Genomic DNA, 17,551 nt, shown 5'->3' with positions numbered 1-17,551 from the left:
TAATTCATTATTATTTTAAATATTCTTTCTTCTTTTTTATTTCCTCGTCCTTTCCTTACAAGATATATTTTAATTATTTACTAAATTATTATTTTAATTTTATAATATCAAATGTAATTAATTACATATTAATAAACTAGTTTTAAAAATCACAATAATATATACTAAAATAAACTCTCTTACGCAAGTAATTAAATTGGCATATTGATACTAGCATTTAACTTATTCTAGAAGTAAACAGGCCTTTTAGTATCTCTAAAAATCTTACTAGAGGCATGAATAAGAAATCAAACGACTAACAACAGTAAAATCTTCGAGCCAGATAGTTTGTTGGGCACATTTCCACTAAATAATGTGGTGCTACATGCGAATATACCATTTTTTATTATCATGTCTTCCTCGTTCGTTTATCAATCCGCGGTGGTTACTAACATGTGGTAACTGCTAAGCGTAGGGAGGGCAGTGCCTTGGGAGCTGTTCGTGTACAAATTAATTGTATTAAACCTGTCACTATTCATTCTTAATTTAATTGCTGTTCTAATTTTATAATAAAGTACTCCTGCGAAATTATCTTAACTGCTCATTATTTTATAGCCAAGAAGCCAAAAGTCCCAGCGACTCAGGTCGGTGTCAAAGTCGTATCCTTAGTCCTCAAAACGTAAAGCATATGCCTGAGAAAAACTATCATATAAGACAAAAAGAACGAGAAGAAAAGGACCTCCTTTAAGAAATCAATCATTTGTGGCTTCACTTGTCGTAACATTGTCCTGCAACTTGGTATAAAAAACAAATACATCGTGAGCAAGTGAGATTAACAACAAAAAAGTGCGATCTACGTCAAAAATTATAAAAAAGAAAGAAAAAAGACAATAATGAGTGAGTAGCGATGTTCCACGGCCTTTCCAGCTCTTCTTCGGATCAGGCGACATGCAAAACGACAGACGAGAAATCGCTCTTAAAAAGAAAACCACTAAATCCTTCAAGCAAATGCAAGGTGATCCAAGAGACCCAGTTCTATTTTCTTTTCTTTTTGTTCCAGTAGTAATGGAAGAAGGAAACAGAGGTAGCCGTTTTATCATCTCTCGTGCGGATTTCGTTTTCTTCAATTACGTTGATGTGGGTCTTAAAATTCTTCATCTTGTTTGCTTGTTGCCTAACATGGCAGGTTGGTCCTTTTGGATATGTGAGGGCGAGTTCGATTTGGGATCGCTATGCATCCAGAGAAGTTTGATAGATCTCATAAATCTTTTGTTTCTTGTCGTGTATTTCTTCAGCTTAGGGATAGCTGCTTTCAGAATAGGATATAGTATTAACCGAAGTAGGAATCTCTATTGGGGAAATATTATTGCTTCAGTTTGTACTGCAGCCATCGGCATTGCATATGTTGGTGTTGGAGTATGGACTTCATATAGTGCTGAATGGATGACATGCTTTATTAGAGGATTGGTTTGGGTAGTTCTATCAGTTTCACTCAACCTTCAGCCCACCAAATGGGTTGCTGCTTTAGTTCGACTATGGTTGGCCTCATTCTTGGTTCTCATTTCTGCATATAATTTGGAAATTGCGGTGAATTCTTATAGCCTTTCAGTTCTTGAGACGATATCATGGCTTATGAGCTTCTTGCTTGCCTTGTACTCTTTCACTTTGGATAGAAACAATCTCCTCCATCTGAACCTTGCAAGTGATGGCTTATCTGAACCCTTGTTAAGCACAAAAAGTGCGAAGCAAACAGAGTTTAGCAAAGCCGGTTCGTTTAGTTTCGTGACATTTTCTTGGATAAATCCATTACTGAGACTAGGTAATTCAAAACCGTTGGATCTCAATGACATGCCTCCTGTGGATGCCGAAGATGGCGCACTGCAAGCTTGTCAAACCTTTCTAAGAGAATGGGATCTTCAAGGAGAGGAGAAAGCAAGGAGTAGTAGTAACTTGGTTACCTATGTGCTTGCTAAGTGTTACATGAAGGAGCTCTTGTTGACAGGTTTATATACACTGCTAAGGACGTTATCCTTTGGGGCTTCACCTATACTGCTTTATTCATTTGTGTCATACTCTTATCGCAAGGAGAGAGAGATCAACATGGGTATCTTGTTAATAGGTTTCTTGGTAGTTATGAAACTTGTTGAATCCTTGTCTCAAAGGCATTGGTTTTTCGGTTCAAGGAGGCTAGGAATGAGGATGCGCTCCGCTCTTATGGCGGCCGTCTTTCAGAAGCAGCTAAAGCTTTCCAGTCAGGGAAGGAGAAATCATTCTACTGGAGAGATCGTTAACTACATTGCAGTTGATGCCTATAGACTTGGGGAGTTCCCTTACTGGCTTCACCTAGCATGGAGTCAACCATTGCAATTGATCCTAGCTATAGTCCTACTCTTTTGGAGTGTGGGTTTGGGAGCTCTTCCAGGTTTAGTTCCTCTTGTCATATGCGGAATCCTCAATGTTCCCTTTGCAAAGATGTTGCAGCATTACCAATCAAAGTTCATGTTTGCACAAGATGAAAGACAAAGAGCTACATCTGAAGTCTTGAACAATATGAAGATCATCAAGTTGCAGTCATGGGAGGAACAATTCAGAAAAGCAATCGAGACCCTCAGAGATGCCGAAATGAAGTGGTTGGGACAGACGCAGATTAAGAAGGCCTACGGAAGTGCCTTATATTGGATGGCTCCTACATTTGTTTCAGCAGTAATATTTGCTGGAACAGCAGTTATGGGTACTGCTCCTTTAGATGCTAGTGTTATTTTCACAATTCTTGCAACATTAAGAGTTATATCAGAGCCGATGAGAATGCTCCCTGAAGTATTATCTGTAATGATGCAAGCCAAGGTATCACTAGATCGTGTAGGCATGTTCCTGTTAGAAGATGAGTTTAATGAAGATGTTAAAAGGATCCCTTTGCAGGATTCAGACCTGAGTGTTGAAGTGTGCAATGGTATCTTCAATTGGGTGCCTTGCACATCTCTTCCAACTTTAGATAATATCAATTTGTGCATAAACAGGGGTGAGAAGGTTGCTATCTGTGGACCTGTTGGTGCTGGAAAATCATCATTGTTGTGTGCTATACTCGGGGAGATACCTAGAATATCAGGATCTGTAAGAAAAATAAATAAGCAATGCTCATCACTCAATTATTCTTTTCTTGTGCGTTGTTTGATCTGTTTCTTTGATAACCTTAATATGATATCCTTGTGTTTCTAGGTTCATGTGTCTGGCTCTATCGCATATGTTGCGCAGACATCTTGGATCCAAAGCGGAACAATTCGTGACAACATACTTTTCGGTAAGCCCATGAACATGGCACGCTACAAGGAGGTCATTAAATCTTGTGCTTTGGACAAGGACATTGAAACCTTTGTCCATGAAGACCTTATGGAGATAGGTCAGAGAGGACTGAACATGAGTGGAGGACAGAAGCAAAGAATTCAGCTTGCAAGAGCAGTTTACAATGATGCAGACACCTATCTCCTAGATGACCCCTTTAGTGCAGTAGATGCACATACTGCTGCAATCCTTTTTCATGTGTGTAAACCATATTTTCTGATGCACAGAAGGATTTATGTTACTGTATAATTTCATCTCAACTTGAGTGCTGTGGATAGTTGAATGACCAATAACTTATTGCAGGACTGTGTCATGACTGCTCTAGAAAAGAAGACTGTCATTCTTGTGACGCATCAAGTTGAGTTCCTTACTAAAGCTGACAAAATTTTGGTAAGTAAGCTTCCTTTTGAACGATTCGTTAACTAGCATAATATATTGACTGAGTTTAGAGGCACGTTTCTGTAGGTCATGGAAAATGGACAAGTGACACAAGCAGGAACCTATAAAGAACTTTTGAAATCTGGGACAGCATTTGAACAACTAGTTAATGCTCATAAATCTTCAATAATAATATTAGATTCTCCAAATCAAGAAAAGCAAAGTGAAATGGAAGAAGTGTTTCAGGATGAATTGCGGCCGCCTGTAAAGCAGAACAACGAGGGTGAAATTTCAGCCAAGGGCTTCTCAGAAGTTCAGCTCACAGAGGATGAAAGGAGGGAGATAGGAGATCTTGGATTGAAACCGTATAAAGATTATTTCAATGTTTCAAGGGGTTCATTGCTTCTTGGTTTGATTGTATGTGCACAGTCTTCTTTTGTCATTCTGCAAACTCTAGGAACCTATTGGTTGGCAGCTTCTGTTCAGATGCACCACTTTACTGCTGGAGTTGTGGTCGGAGTTTATGCAATAACTTCAGCCACTAGCTGCCTTTTGGCTTATATAAGGAGTTTGCTAGCAGCTCATCTTGGATTGAAGGCCTCCAAGGCATTCTTCTCCGGTTTCATGGATTCAGTGTTTAAGGCTCCAATGTTATTCTTTGATTCCACTCCCACAGGAAGAATTTTAACTCGGGTATTCTTTCCTTTTGTCTCATTAACCAGCACAACATTATGTTATATGTTGCTATCTAAAAAAATTAGGTTATCTGTCCTGAATTTATTTTTCATAGGGCTTGAACATTAGATATGTCATCTTGAGTATTATGCACTGCAGGCATCTTCTGATATGAGTATTTTGGACTTTGATATACCTTACGCCCTTGCCTTTGTGCTGTCTGGTTCTATAGAGATTGCAGCAAGTATAATAGTTATGGTTACAGTTACATGGCAAGTGCTTATTGTAGCAGTTCCAGCAATAATCATAATGCTGCGCATCCAGGTAAGTGACAGAATAGATCAAATACTCATAGGTTACATTTCCTAGACTAATAGAGCTAATGACTTCTATATTTCACTCAAATATATTTGTATCTTGAAAGAGGTATTACTTAGCCTCTGCGAGGGAGCTTGTAAGAATCAATGGAACAACAAAAGCACCTGTTATGAACTATGCAGCAGAGTCATTGCTTGGTGTGATTACTATACGAGCTTATGCAATGAAAGAGAGATTCATCAAAAACAACTTACAGCTCATCGACACTGATGCGACATTGTTCTTCCATACAATTGCTGCATTGGAATGGGTGCTTCTAAGAGTGGAAGTGCTCCAAATTTTTATCATAGTTACTTCATCTATTTTACTTGTTTTTGTTAGCGAGGGAGTTGTTACCCCAGGTATAACAGCATCAGATTTAACATATGTGCTGCTGCTTTGCTCTTCTACTTTGTTTCGAAGTTTAATTACATGATTTTCTTTGGATGTGTTTCAGGTTTTCTAGGTCTCTGTCTTTCCTATGCTCTAACACTTTCCTCTGCGCAAGTTTTTGTGACTCGATTCTACTCCAACCTGGAGACTTACATAATCTCAGTTGAGAGAATCAAACAATTTATGCATATTCCACCAGAGCCTGCTGCTGTGCTCACTGGAAGAAGGCCTCCACCTTCATGGCCTTCTGAAGGAAGGATAGATTTGGAAAATCTGAAAGTGAGGACTGAAACAAAATGCTTATTTGAACTTCTGCAATAGCATATGTGCATAATACACCACAACTGCAATCTTCTTCTAATACAAGTATTTTGCACCATTTCTATGAAATACAGTGGCTATTTGATAAGATTTAAGTAGTTGATTATTTGATTAATACTCACGGTAATACGCATGCTGATGATCAGGTGAAATATCGTCCAACTGCTCCCTTTGTTCTTAAAGGAATCACTTGCACTTTTACAGCAGGGAAGAAGGTTGGGGTAGTTGGAAGAACTGGAAGCGGAAAAACGACTTTACTTAGTACTTTATTTCGTTTGATAGAACCTGCTGACGGGAGAATTCTGATTGATAATCTTGACATAAGCACCATTGGCTTGAAGGATCTAAGAATGAAACTAAGTATTATCCCTCAAGAGGCAACTCTTTTCAGGGGCAGCGTTCGCAGTAACTTGGATCCGCTAGGCCTGTACACAGACAGTGCAATTTGGGAGGTTAGTACTAGATCATCCAACTTCATTAAAGCTTGAGGTTAATTACAAATTGGAAGGTCATACAAATGTGCTACTCTATAGAAAACTTTCTACTCTATGCATTTAACTCCCAGTGAATTGCCCATTTCTTTTTTCAATTACAGGCTCTAGAGAAGTGCCAATTGAAGAGCACCATTAGCAGTCTTCCTGCTCTTCTCGATTCGCCAGGTGAGTGAGTTCATCTGATAAATGGAAGTCATGATTTTCTAAAGCCTGCATAATCCTGTATATGACTCTTTGATTGTTCCGCATGGCAGTGAGCGACGACGGCGAAAACTGGAGCGCGGGGCAGCGCCAGCTCTTTTGTCTTGGCCGTGTTCTCCTTGGTAAGAACAGAATTCTAGTTCTTGATGAAGCAACTGCTTCAATCGACTCTGCCACAGATGCTATCCTGCAGAGAGTTATCAGGAAGGAATTCTCCAGCTGCACAGTTATAACCATAGCTCACAGAGTACCAACTGTCACTGATAGTGACATGGTCATGGTCCTGTCGTTTGGTAAGATCCACTTACATAGGCTCAAACGTTTGGTGCCTTCTCGATTGAAATTGTTTTAAAAAAAAAAAAATTGAACCACTTCATGCTTTCTTTCTTGCTTGCAGGGGAACTTGTGGAGTACGACAAGCCTTCATATCTGATGGAAAACAAAAACTCCGCCTTCTCTAACCTCGTTGCAGAATACTGGTCAAACTATGAGTAAAAAATCTTGGCGTGCAATCACAGCAGAACAGCTAGTTTATATCCAAGGGAAAGAAATGGAGAAGAGAGGGAAAATAACTACGTTAAACTTCCTCGAAGATAGTATTTTATTTTCAGTTAACAGTCTGTATTGAAGCATTGATTCTAATAGGTACTATTATCATTATATCACAGGCATACTTTTATTTTATTTTCACCTCCTTAACTTTTTTTTTTGGTATATAATAATTTTTTCAAATTTTTTTTTAGTATGTAATGATTTTTTAACGAAAGTAGAAATTATTTAATAATTTAAAGAGTCATTATATATTAAAAAAAGTTTATGAGGTCGATATAAAAAAAATGTGATAGTTTAGATAGTGAAAAGATCCTTGTATCATATTCACATCTTCCATTAGAGATTTTTTTTCCTTCCTAAGATAACAAAGTTCCGGTGAAGGCAAATTCTTAACTGCTGCTCACAAATACTTACAGATTGTGTGAATACTTACTTAATTTACCAGTAATTTGTAATTTGTTAGTGCAATTTGGTAGACACTATTAAGATTAATATGTGACATATCTTTTTATCTAACAAAGTGCAATATGCATATTATTTAGACTAATTGTAGCTCGTTTCTTAAAAGAATTAGCCTAAATATTTAACCGATATATCGAGGAAGATTAGCTTATAAACTACGGGCTTTTTATTGATAAAAAAAAAAAGATGATCACATACAGATTGCTACTGCTACTCATCGAAGGATCGTCCTGTCTCAAACAGCTCACTGATCTAATCATGGGAGGAAAAGCACACTTGAATGTATTAGATCACAAAGTAGCCATGGATCATCATGTTGCTTGATCAGCATGATAAATATATAGAGCTAAAGCTGATGAACAAATTCTATGCACTTCAGTTCATTTGGAATATCTGGTTGCCAGTATTTCCATGGCTTCTGCATTCGGCACTTGATCCATCTTCGCTTCGGTTCTTTCTGTTGAGTTCTGAGTACATCTCCTCAATCATCGGCTTCCAAAGACGTACTCGAGCATTTATAAACCAGTTAGATACCTAATCATGAAAATATGAGTCCATACATGCATAATTTTATTAAAGTGATAGGGAACATTAGGAATACTGGGCAATCACACTCTGATGTGCTTATAAGAGTGTCGACTAAATTAGACCACGGTTAGAACTTAGAAGAATGTGTTCAAGATTTCTGAATACCTGGCTCCTTGTCAATCCACTTTTTACTGCGAGTACCTGCTTCTCACTGTCTTTCGGGTACCTGAAGATATATGAGAGATGCAACAATCAAAGAGCTAGTTACTCACTCTTAATTAAAAACTATCCTAGTAATTTCTTGACCAACTCACGGGTGAAGAAAGTTCTGGAACATCCATGCTCGTAAAACGGAGACAGATTTTTCTGGTAGACCCCTTTGGGGTCTCCAAGATTGCTGCTCATTCTTTTTTATCTGCTGCAAAGCCCATTGTTTCTGGATAAATGATGATTCAAAGCTTTTCTCGTTCTCACTCAAGTACTCTGTGCTTGGTTGTTGAGCAGTTAAGACAATTTGACTAGTAATCCTCTCTCTCAACTTCTTATAGATGCCAGAAATTGCATAATGAGCAAACCGGAAATGAGTGTTGGAACTGCCCAACTCGGTTGCTTTATGAAATTCATTTATGACATTCCGGATCTGATCCAAACACTGAATGTACTTGTGGTCGACCTGCAATGTCGAAGTGAGGCCAGTATCTTGACACATACATTCATTCTAAAAGAAGATTTTACACAGCTCTTTTGTTTTTCATAACAATACCATGAAGAGAACAAGGTATACGCATCTACAAATACTATATGTTTACCAAGCAGTGAACAAGGAAACAGTTCAAGGTAACAAATAAGATAGATACTGGAAAGGTTTTGACAATTGATTGCAGCACTTGCAAAAAGGTAGGTTGCATACTATTGACTTCATAACATTTCTCAAGCAACTAGAGAGAAAGTCTTATCATGGTGGATAGAAACTATAAGCATTTAGAATGTCAACTAGTACTCCAGAGAGTATAAAATAGGGTCAACTTACCATGTGGAGCATAGTTAGTAACTCATTTTTCTTAGTATTAGCATCTTGATAATTTTGACCGTCCATATTGTCCTGAGATTTAATTTCTCCAGTGGAAATTTGCAGGCCATCAGAACATACTGATGAATTTCCCTTTGTAGTGCAACCTGAAGCAGAAGACATCTTTGGTCTTCCCTCATTTCCACAAAGTGAGTCAGCAGTAACATTTAAATCCTCAAGTGCATAACTGGCAACTTCAGCAAGTATTTGTTTTGCCACATGAAGATACCTTGATCCTACTAGCACATGAGAAAACTGAAGTGACCTGGAAGAACCACGGAGTAGAGAAATATCCTCATTGTTAAGATGCCTTTGCCATGATCCAAGCCCCATTCCTAGTGTTACATCATCGAAAGAATGCTGGAACAGAGGAGAACAAGCTTGAAATTCTGTTGAAGATGGATATGCACCATCTTTTGAGGTAACACGGCTTACACCAGAGCAGCTTACTTCAGAGCACTGATCAGGTATACTAGTCATGCTGATAAAAGAAGGCTCGTAAAACCCAAGACTCAGAGACAGCTCATTGTTTGGCGGACAGCTATAGAAAGGTTGACAGAAGTTCAAATCCGATCGGTTTTGGTGCCAAGAAGACTCTGAGCTTCCTATCACGTGATAGGATGGACAAACAGAGCTAACTGTCTTCCGTGAAGGAAATTGATTGCCTAGAACTTCAGCATAATTCCAAGCCCACTCCAGCTCCCTATTCAATTTGTCATCTTTTTTGGCTGCCAGAAGAACTGTATTATCTGGTGGTCCAAATTCACAATTTACTGACGCCGTGAGTGATGAGTTTATACAGCTATCACTGGAAACAGAAGTTTTCATCTCTTCTGAAGGTAACATTGAAGCAGAAGCAGTGTTCATGTTGATAAGATTTTCTTGTAAACAAGTGGTGGCACAAAAGAGGTTGGCCAACGAAGTGGCAGACAGTGAAGTTCCCATGAAATGTTCTCGTGGTTCACTAATTCCATTGGAACCACTAAATGTGATATTTTCACTATGTGCTACATCTAAGGAAAATGGTACCTCATCATTGTCCAGGTCATTATTTGTCACAAAATGGTTGTTCATGGTTTCTACTTGTAATGTCGAAAGCAACTGATCACCAATCATTGTCTGCCTATGGCTGTTGTGATCTCTTAAACCTAAATTAGACCCAGGACCTGAAAGCGCATCAGAAGAAGCTGGATCTATGAATTAGGAATTAGAAAGTTTAAAGAAAAGAAATTTCGATCAAATTAGACAGTAATTTTGGCATCATAAAGATAAAGTGTGCTAGGGATGTGGATGTACAACATTTAAAGAAAAAATCATGATTCGAAAGTACCTGCATGAAATTCATACTATGGTCAGAGGTTCATTATAATGTTTATCCGTAACCTTTAATGTCCACTGTGAACCAATAAAGGGAACGAAAACGGTGCAAAAATGGATGGATTAAACAAATGCAGGAATGGAGAAGGGAGATGAAAAGGTAGTTTAGTTCAAAATAATGCAGAGTGAGATTTCCACTTCATGTACTGCGGAAACTTTGAACCATCCCCGTGAAGAGACCAACACATTTAAGCAAAATGATATACATTCACATGAAAGAAGAACTTAGGAACCAACCTGGCCGCATTCAAAGAAGTGCTGGCTGCTGAGACCATCAAAGGCCCAAGTTGATAACCAAGAGGTCCTCCAGAAGAGATCCTGAAACCAAAACCAAAATAATGAAGCTGAGAACAAGGTTGTAGAACGCACACACTTCCTAGCTTTGTTGTGAAAAAAAAATTACATGAAAAGATCTGCTACCTTTCTTCCTAAAATGGGAAGTGGTGCATTTCCTTATAGAATGCCTACATGATGGTGATTTCTCATAACCCAAGAACAAGCAAGAAAACAGGGCGTACAGAGTTTATCTGGCATCCATCATTATCAAAACATACAGTTCTATGACTACTTGAAGTAACCATTTGTTTTTGAGTGATCAAGGAATTGGGTTTTTTCACTCAGCACAAAAATCAAAAAGGATGGGTCCCAGGGCTAAAGAAGAACTATACCTTGCTCCTCTCCTCCTAAGGGCATCAAACCAAAGGCTATGGTTAGAGTGTTAGACATGGGATTGTTCCTGATTGATAATAATAGTGGGGCTTACCTTCCTCAACAGTGCAAACCAAATGACAAAAGCAAGGGACTACTAAGCACATAAAATATTTATGGGTTTTATCTCCTCATGATTGATCAGTGCCAAGAAACAATAGAATTTTCCATTGCCTTCAAACAACAAAGCAAAGCATATAATTTTATATAGATTTTACCCTGAAGCCAAGGCATGATTCAAAACACATCCATGAAAAGATGATGGGCTCTCATTCTCCTATAATTGACAAGGAATGCTGTTCAAACTAAACAGAAAACCAATCATTCCCCCCTCCTATTCTATCTAACACAGTAACAAAGGCCACCTTTTACACAACAAATCAACCCGGCCCTATAAGGGCATTCTTCTCAGTTCCAACTCTACCCCAAGCCCAAGATATCCCACCGAAAAAACCCAAGCAAGTTTTTTACCTTTTTACAACCTTTTGCTTGAACAATCACAAGCACAGGAAGAACAGGTGAGACCCAAAACAGGGAAAAGGAGTAACATTTGGAGGAGGGTGTCCAAAAACCTTTAGCAGAAGAGGTACATTAGCCCATCAATCAAAGACCATGCTATTGAGAAAACCGAAGGGAAGGGAAATAAAGAGGAGGTTGGGAGAAGAGGAGGCACATATAAGGAGTGGGGGGAGAAACAAGACAAGTGTGAGGTGGGGTGGGGAAGGAAGAGCATTACCTCTTTGTGCAGCCTTTTGGGGCCCCATCTCTCCCTTACCCTTCTCTCTCTCATCTCCTCAGACTTCCCCATCTCCACCTGCTTCTCTCTGCAATGATCGTGGCAGCCAAAATATCTGGAATCTCTGTGCAGGCTTCCTGTTCTGGGCAGCTGTTCTCAGCTACATTCAGACATAGTACTTTGCTTCTTTTTCTTTTTTCTTTTTTTTTGGTGGTGAGTAATTTCTTTTGTGATTTATGCCTTTGTATACATATGTATGTAACCGGTATACATATTTTATATAAACAGAGAGAAAAGGTATAGAGGGATGAGCTACTTTTTTCTTTCCTGCCACAGTAGAAGGAATGCAGTATTGGGAACGAAGAAGTGGACAAGATGAGGTCAGCAAAATCTAGCGGGGAGATCTGAGAGATATCTTAATGGGGTCAGAAACACGGAGTTACTTATTTACACAAGGTTATTCACTCTCTGTTCAACTGCCCTGCTTATCTGCTACACTTCAATGACTTCCAGTTCTAGGGAAAGTTGGTGCTCACAATTGCGAGAGATTAGGACAACATATATCATATATACTGCATCATTTTCTAGTATACTTACAGTCATTAGCACTTCAAAACAAGATGACACTATCTTACCACAAAGGAGAACGAACGAGTCCAAAATACTACTTAGATCAATGTATATAGCCTTATGGCTGAACATTATAGTAACCAGTGGTTTGAAAGGTGTAGTCTTGATCTGACTAGCCTTTACCATGTCAGTTTGCTACTGTCTGAAAGTTGCATAATAGAAACAAACCGCATTGAAGGCAAGTAAAGAAGACAGTGCAATGAAGGCAAGAAAGTCCATAATTGGGGGGGGGGGGGCCTTGGAAAATGAAGAAAAAGCTGGGCCTGCAGTTGCACCTGATACTGTTCAGGTCCTTGCTCAAGTGCATGTATTTGTAAGCTAGCACATGCAGTGCATCTCCATTCCTCACAAGAGGCAATACTGTGGCACTGGGACCTTTGAATGAGTTTGATTCTAGAGGGGATGAATGTAAAAGAGAAGGGATTCTTTGAGAATTGTGATCAACAAGTCTCAATAGATGATTATCATAAGCTGCCCAACTTGAGTAGCCAAAATGCCCTGATCTATATATAATGCAGGCTTTTCTCAAAACAAGTGACAGATGAAATCTAATCATGCAAAGACCTGACCCAAAGTATAACTCGAGTCTTTCACTTTCAAGACAACATCAGAAAACTCCCCCAGTCCCACTTCACTTCAGTGTCATATTCCACATTGTTCGTTTGGCACAGCCAGACACAGCTCTGTAGCCCATTAAGTATAGTCTGAGGTGCATCAATTAAGGGTAGTAGAATCTGTCACATCTGTTAAATGATTTTTTATCTCTGGGTTGTGGTCCAAGCTGAACTGTTACAGTTAGGATAGAACTTTGATGCTGATGATGGCGAGGTAAGACATATGATACATCTTGGTTCCCCCAAACAAGCACACGACACACCATATGGTTTGCTCGGAAGGCCAACAACATAACCTTGTCATTTTCCCACCGGAGGAAACTACAGGAACAAGACGTGTGCCATGTACTATAAATGGAAGCACTGAAGCTTGAGCAGTAATTCTATACTTTGTGTAGAAATAATTACAAAGTTTTGCAAACAATCAGCAGTAGATAGATCGAGACGTTAAAGAATCATGGCAGTAGCACAACCGCAAATAAATGAATGGTACCATAACTTGAGTTCAAGAATGATATGTCAATTATACACAGCCTGTACATAAAATTTGAGGCTATCTTAGATGCAAGAAATTGCTCTATTCAATCTTCCTGTGTCGGAGAAGAAATGAAGAATATTTCATTGCCCATTCACGTTTAGACCACCATGGCTTCTTGCTGGATTGTTAGCAGCTTGATGTTAAAACAGCATGCTCAAGTAATAAAAGAAATTAGAGCCAAAATTGTAGGGCTGCAGTTTTGCGGGCTAATGTGTTCTACATATTGAATGAATGATCAACCGTTTGGGAAAATATACACTGGGCATGTGTTGATTGCTAACCAGAGCGAAGGGAAGATGGATGGCTATTCCTTTCTTCTGTCAAAACTGTAATGGCTACTTCATCTCGAGATGGAACCCTAAGCCATGACTTCATCACATCATACACTGTGAATCCAATTGCCACAGATGGGATGACCTGAGAGAAGGGTTGTCTTTAAATACTAAGAGTGAATTTAAATATAAATGAAGCAAAATAAAGATTTGTGCTGACCCAAAAAAAAAAAAAAAATCTAGCATGAAACCATCAGTAATCCAAAGAGCAGTAAAATGCATAATACATTCACAGCCAGTAGTAGAGTCAAGATCTTCCGCTAGGGGGTGGCAAAATTGTCAAACTATATTTTATGTGAAGAATAAAATGAACAAAAAGTATACATGAGCATCTTTACAAATATTGTTTTATAATTTTATCGTGTAAATCTGGCTGTGATAAATATTCTAACTCCTAGGCATACATTTCATAAATTGTGAGGAAACATTCCCCCCGCCCCGATCCTGAATAATAGACAAGTTATAAAGAATAATGATAAAACCTACTCACCTTCAAATAGTTGATGCTAAGTCCTGAAAAAAGTTGCCTCCAGCCCTGATCCTGAATAATCCTTATGAGGCTTTCAAATGTTCCTTTCACCACAGCATGGTTAGGTGCTGGGAGGTTTTGTACCTGGAGATAGTTTCCCCTTTATTATGCATCACTTGGTTCCAATTTATGTAATATAAACAGCAAGCGAGTAGTAAACATTCATTATGAGATACCTGCATTTGCCGCCTGACAACATCGAGTGGATATGTTATCGTCTGGCCCAATAGACCAGCAATTGATCCACAAGCAAGCTTCATGGCAATGTCTTTCTTGTGTTCTTCAGGAACATGGGTCTTCATCTCCTCATAGAAATAGAACTTAAGACCAGAGTAAGGGAAGATTCCATATAGTGATGGAGCTGAGTAAAAGAAGTTGGTGTGAATATATCCAGGAACAAGTCAACCACAGTAAACAAATAAGAAACTCATGCACAAAATTTTAACTTGAACATCATGATGGTGGCTATAAGTATTACCTAACAAAATTTCTTAGTATATCAAAACCAACTAACCAACATTCAAGTGCTTGACCTTTCAATAATCACATTGAAATATGTACCACTCTATCTTTGTGCATGTGTACATGTCTAAACCAATGCATATTTTATGCACATGTATATGTATGAGCTAAGCAACTTTCCCTTATGAATATTATTTGCATCTTCTGAATGTATGCTTGCCAACAAATCAACTATACATATTCAAGGGTTTCAAGCAGTTACCTAAGTACCAAAATGGAAGGAAAGATGGGATTCATTATGAGGAAAAGGAAAGTAAAGTGAAGGAACCAAAATAATTCAAACATTAAAGATGTAAATCTCTCAAGGAACAGAGAACAGATGCCTCTCTATAACTAATTGTCAATTGCCTATTTGCCTCAGGCCTCTGACAAAAGCTGCATGCATAATAATCACGGCAGGGTTCATTACAAGCAATTGATTACTTGTTTGACAACATTTAAGAGGTTGTTCAACTGCAAGAAGATAAGTCATTTTCATCACCAATACTTAAATTAAGTGAGACATACCTACACCCCGATAAAGACCTCTCAAGCCATTTTGTCTGTAGATCTTTATGACGCAATCAAGAATACCTTTATAAACCTGCTCAGTGGGAGACAGTCCTCTGAACATCATTTTTGAAGATCCTGTAACCTGCAGAAAAATTATTGGATCAACTATACAACAAAAGTAGGCAATTCTATGCACAAAATGTAAATTTGATACTCCTATGGGCTATGGGCTTCCAATGATAAAGAAACAACTAAAGTTATACAAGTATGTCAATTGCCCCAAAAAAACAAACAAACTATAACTGGGACATCTAAAAGGTTTCCCATAGCTGATATAGTTTTCCTTTTTACTGGCAAAATGAACTAATCATATCATTCACTTCTGATATTATTTCACTCGATACCATCTCTTTGGTCTTTCTTAACATTGCTGTAGTAGTGTAGTTGTTGCAATCGAACAACAGATGGGAAAAAGGCATAAAAAGGGCAGAGAAGCAAAAGAGCATAAGATATAAATATTTAACCTGATAAGCCAATTTTGTACGAACTAGATCAAGAGGATAAGTGAAAATAACTGCAGTTCCTCCAGCTATTGACCCTGACACAAGATCAAGAACAGGACCCCTTCCAACATCAGGAAAACCAAGTATGATCCACCGGCGATATTGTTCATAAGCCATATAATGCAAAGCTGCATAAGGAACAATTCGAGCAACACTGGCGCCATTTCCCCTACAAGAAAGGAAAGAATCACCAACTGCACCTCATTTTTCTGGGAAAGAGAGAGAACGTTACACTCATTTGCTAGAAAGCTTGTTGAATTAGTAAGTGTAAAATTCATACCTGTAGAACCCTAATAAACCTTCTGTCTGTAGGATCTTCCTGAAAGATCCTGTTATTCCTACACTATGAAATTCTGCTCTTCTTGTCTGCAATAACATAATAGAGAACTTCAAATTCAAGTGTCCCGATCAAATATTAAGCAGAGCAAACCTGTTTACTTATTTTATTTTATCATTATATCTAATAACATACTTATGATCATGACTTTTACAAGGTTTTCCTTATATTCCACACCCTCAGTCAGGCCTGCTTCTTGCTCTTTATCACAGTCATTACCTTGAATTGAAACCCATATGTCCCTCCATAATATCTTTCTCCTGAAGAATGGCTCAATTTCCAATTCCAAAAAAACAAATTTCATTTATCTTATCATCAATACGCATCCCATTAACTCAATTTCTTGATTATTAAGTTCGATCTAAGAATATAATTATATGTTACAGAATCTTGCCAAGAAAACGCACAATAATCACCACGGCAGAACTCAAGGTTTACCATTCTTTCTACGACCAGTTGTAATAACAGAATTCAAGAAAGAAACCTAAACTTTGATCCCTTTGAGAAGCCGACTAGGGAAGGGAAAACCAATTATTCCCCAGTTTCAAGCATACCCATTTATCAACAAGAAGATTTGCAGAACAATCCAAGAAACCAAACAAATCGTAGCACCGACCGTATTCCCAACAAACCCAGAAGAAAACTCCCAACTTTCTATGAAGAAACGCGAACCCACTACAAAAATGTACCGAAAAGCTAAGAATTAGGCACCTGGAAGAGGATCTTGACTCGCTCGAGCGGGGCGACGGCGGACTTTGCGATCCCACCCGCGACTCCTCCCGCCACGAGCTCCTTCAGGAAGAGGGGCATCGACCCCTCGATCCCATGAGGAACTCCTCCTCTCCCTTCCTCTCCTCTTCTCTTCTCCTCCATGGTTACCGAGTATAAGGAGGAGCAGGAGGAGGAGAAGAGGAAGAGACCATTGGAGAAAGAGAGAGAGGAGCGCTTGGATGCTGAGGAAGACGACCGAGATGTAGAGAAAAGACGACGAGAACGGCAGAAGAGGAGCAAACGGAAGGGTATGTTGGGAATAACGGTAATGATTTGTTTATGTTGCCTGTTGGTTGAGACAAAAGAGAGAAGGGAAAGCGAAATTGGAAACGCAAACGAAGCAAGTTGATAGGAAGGAATTTTTGTTTCCAAGAAATGCCCCTGGAATTGTGGATATTGACATCCCCGTGGTAGTTGGGATCGTGCGCTTATATAGTTCCATACTTTATATGCCACTCGTGTGGCTTTGGTTTCCGAGGCGTTGGATTGCCTGCTGCCCCGTCTCTAGGAATTTCTTGCAGCCGACGTCATATACAAGTTAAAAAGGGTTCGGAGGAGCGTTTAAATTTAAATTCCAACTTGGAGGTTTTATATTAATTCGACCAGGTCACAGTTTGCCCGATCCAAAATTCGAACCCAGCTCAATACTATTGA

At 38.8% G+C, this 17,551-nt stretch overlaps 3 protein-coding genes across 15 annotated transcripts; 1 reads left to right on the top strand and 2 right to left on the bottom strand.

Annotated features, from left to right (window-relative positions):
• Window positions 1–909: 909 nt before the first annotated feature.
• Window positions 910–6,827, top strand: LOC140793028 (ABC transporter C family member 8-like). Of its 2 annotated transcripts, none has more exons than XM_073144354.1 (12): window positions 910–1,063; window positions 1,166–3,090; window positions 3,196–3,516; window positions 3,622–3,708; window positions 3,784–4,389; window positions 4,531–4,695; window positions 4,796–5,090; window positions 5,186–5,400; window positions 5,589–5,894; window positions 6,038–6,101; window positions 6,191–6,430; window positions 6,535–6,827. In XM_073144354.1, the coding sequence occupies exons 1-12, from the start codon at window positions 928–930 to the stop codon at window positions 6,630–6,632; spliced, it is 4,458 nt and encodes a 1,485-aa protein (XP_073000455.1). In that variant the 5' UTR covers window positions 910–927; the 3' UTR covers window positions 6,633–6,827. The 2 variants fall into 2 exon arrangements, with proteins under 2 accessions (XP_073000455.1, XP_073000456.1); XM_073144355.1 differs by having other exon boundaries at window positions 913–994.
• A 467-nt stretch (window positions 6,828–7,294) lies between these two features.
• LOC140793018 (uncharacterized) lies at window positions 7,295–11,754 on the bottom strand. 12 transcript variants are annotated; one of them, XM_073144331.1, is made up of 6 exons: window positions 11,570–11,754; window positions 10,363–10,443; window positions 8,710–9,935; window positions 7,994–8,352; window positions 7,845–7,905; window positions 7,295–7,685 (listed from the first exon to the last, which is right to left on the bottom strand). In XM_073144331.1, exons 2-6 carry the CDS (start codon window positions 10,370–10,372, stop codon window positions 7,527–7,529), a joined length of 1,815 nt encoding a protein of 604 aa, XP_073000432.1. In that variant the 5' UTR covers window positions 10,373–10,443; window positions 11,570–11,754; the 3' UTR covers window positions 7,295–7,526. The 12 variants fall into 12 exon arrangements, with proteins under 12 accessions (XP_073000432.1, XP_073000439.1, XP_073000436.1 ...); XM_073144338.1 differs by having other exon boundaries at window positions 8,710–9,914; window positions 11,570–11,749; XM_073144335.1 differs by lacking the exon at window positions 11,570–11,754 and adding an exon at window positions 11,305–11,545 and having other exon boundaries at window positions 8,710–9,914.
• A 1,523-nt stretch (window positions 11,755–13,277) lies between these two features.
• On the bottom strand, window positions 13,278–17,166 carry LOC140792720 (mitochondrial carrier protein CoAc2). Its single transcript, XM_073143881.1, has 7 exons — window positions 16,838–17,166; window positions 16,070–16,155; window positions 15,751–15,958; window positions 15,242–15,368; window positions 14,389–14,573; window positions 14,174–14,296; window positions 13,278–13,768 (listed from the first exon to the last, which is right to left on the bottom strand). The coding sequence occupies exons 1-7, from the start codon at window positions 16,997–16,999 to the stop codon at window positions 13,628–13,630; spliced, it is 1,032 nt and encodes a 343-aa protein (XP_072999982.1). The 5' UTR covers window positions 17,000–17,166; the 3' UTR covers window positions 13,278–13,627.
• Between the last annotated feature and the right edge of the window lie 385 nt (window positions 17,167–17,551).

The sequence above is a fragment of the Typha latifolia genome, chromosome 7 (assembly GCF_019914945.1).
Source record: "Typha latifolia isolate L0001 chromosome 7, TyphaL0001v2, whole genome shotgun sequence".
Lineage (NCBI taxonomy): Eukaryota > Viridiplantae > Streptophyta > Magnoliopsida > Poales > Typhaceae > Typha > Typha latifolia.
Note: the sequence above shows the minus strand (reverse complement) of the source record. Positions and strands in the feature narration are given on the sequence as shown.

What these genes read in the sequence shown, in the direction of transcription:
- LOC140793018 (XM_073144331.1), bottom strand. An exon ending in TACTAACTATGCTCCACATG is followed by an intron (nt 8,353 to 8,709) that starts GTAAGTTGACCC and finishes TCGACATTGCAG; the next exon opens with GTCGACCACAAGTACATTCA. An exon ending in GTGGATTGACAAGGAGCCAG is followed by an intron (nt 7,686 to 7,844) that starts GTATTCAGAAAT and finishes TTTCATGATTAG; the next exon opens with GTATCTAACTGGTTTATAAA.
- LOC140792720 (XM_073143881.1), bottom strand. Translation starts at nt 16,999, where the DNA reads ATGGAGGAGAAGAGAAGAGGAGAGGAAGGGAGAGGAGGAGTTCCTCAT. An exon ending in AGGTCTTTATCGGGGTGTAG is followed by an intron (nt 14,574 to 15,241) that starts GTATGTCTCACT and finishes TCTTTTACTCAG; the next exon opens with CTCCATCACTATATGGAATC. An exon ending in TTAGCATCAACTATTTGAAG is followed by an intron (nt 13,769 to 14,173) that starts GTGAGTAGGTTT and finishes CCCTTCTCTCAG; the next exon opens with GTCATCCCATCTGTGGCAAT.
- LOC140793028 (XM_073144354.1), top strand. Translation starts at nt 928, where the DNA reads ATGCAAAACGACAGACGAGAAATCGCTCTTAAAAAGAAAACCACTAAA. An exon ending in TCATAATGCTGCGCATCCAG is followed by an intron (nt 4,696 to 4,795) that starts GTAAGTGACAGA and finishes GTATCTTGAAAG; the next exon opens with AGGTATTACTTAGCCTCTGC. An exon ending in CGAGGGAGTTGTTACCCCAG is followed by an intron (nt 5,091 to 5,185) that starts GTATAACAGCAT and finishes GATGTGTTTCAG; the next exon opens with GTTTTCTAGGTCTCTGTCTT.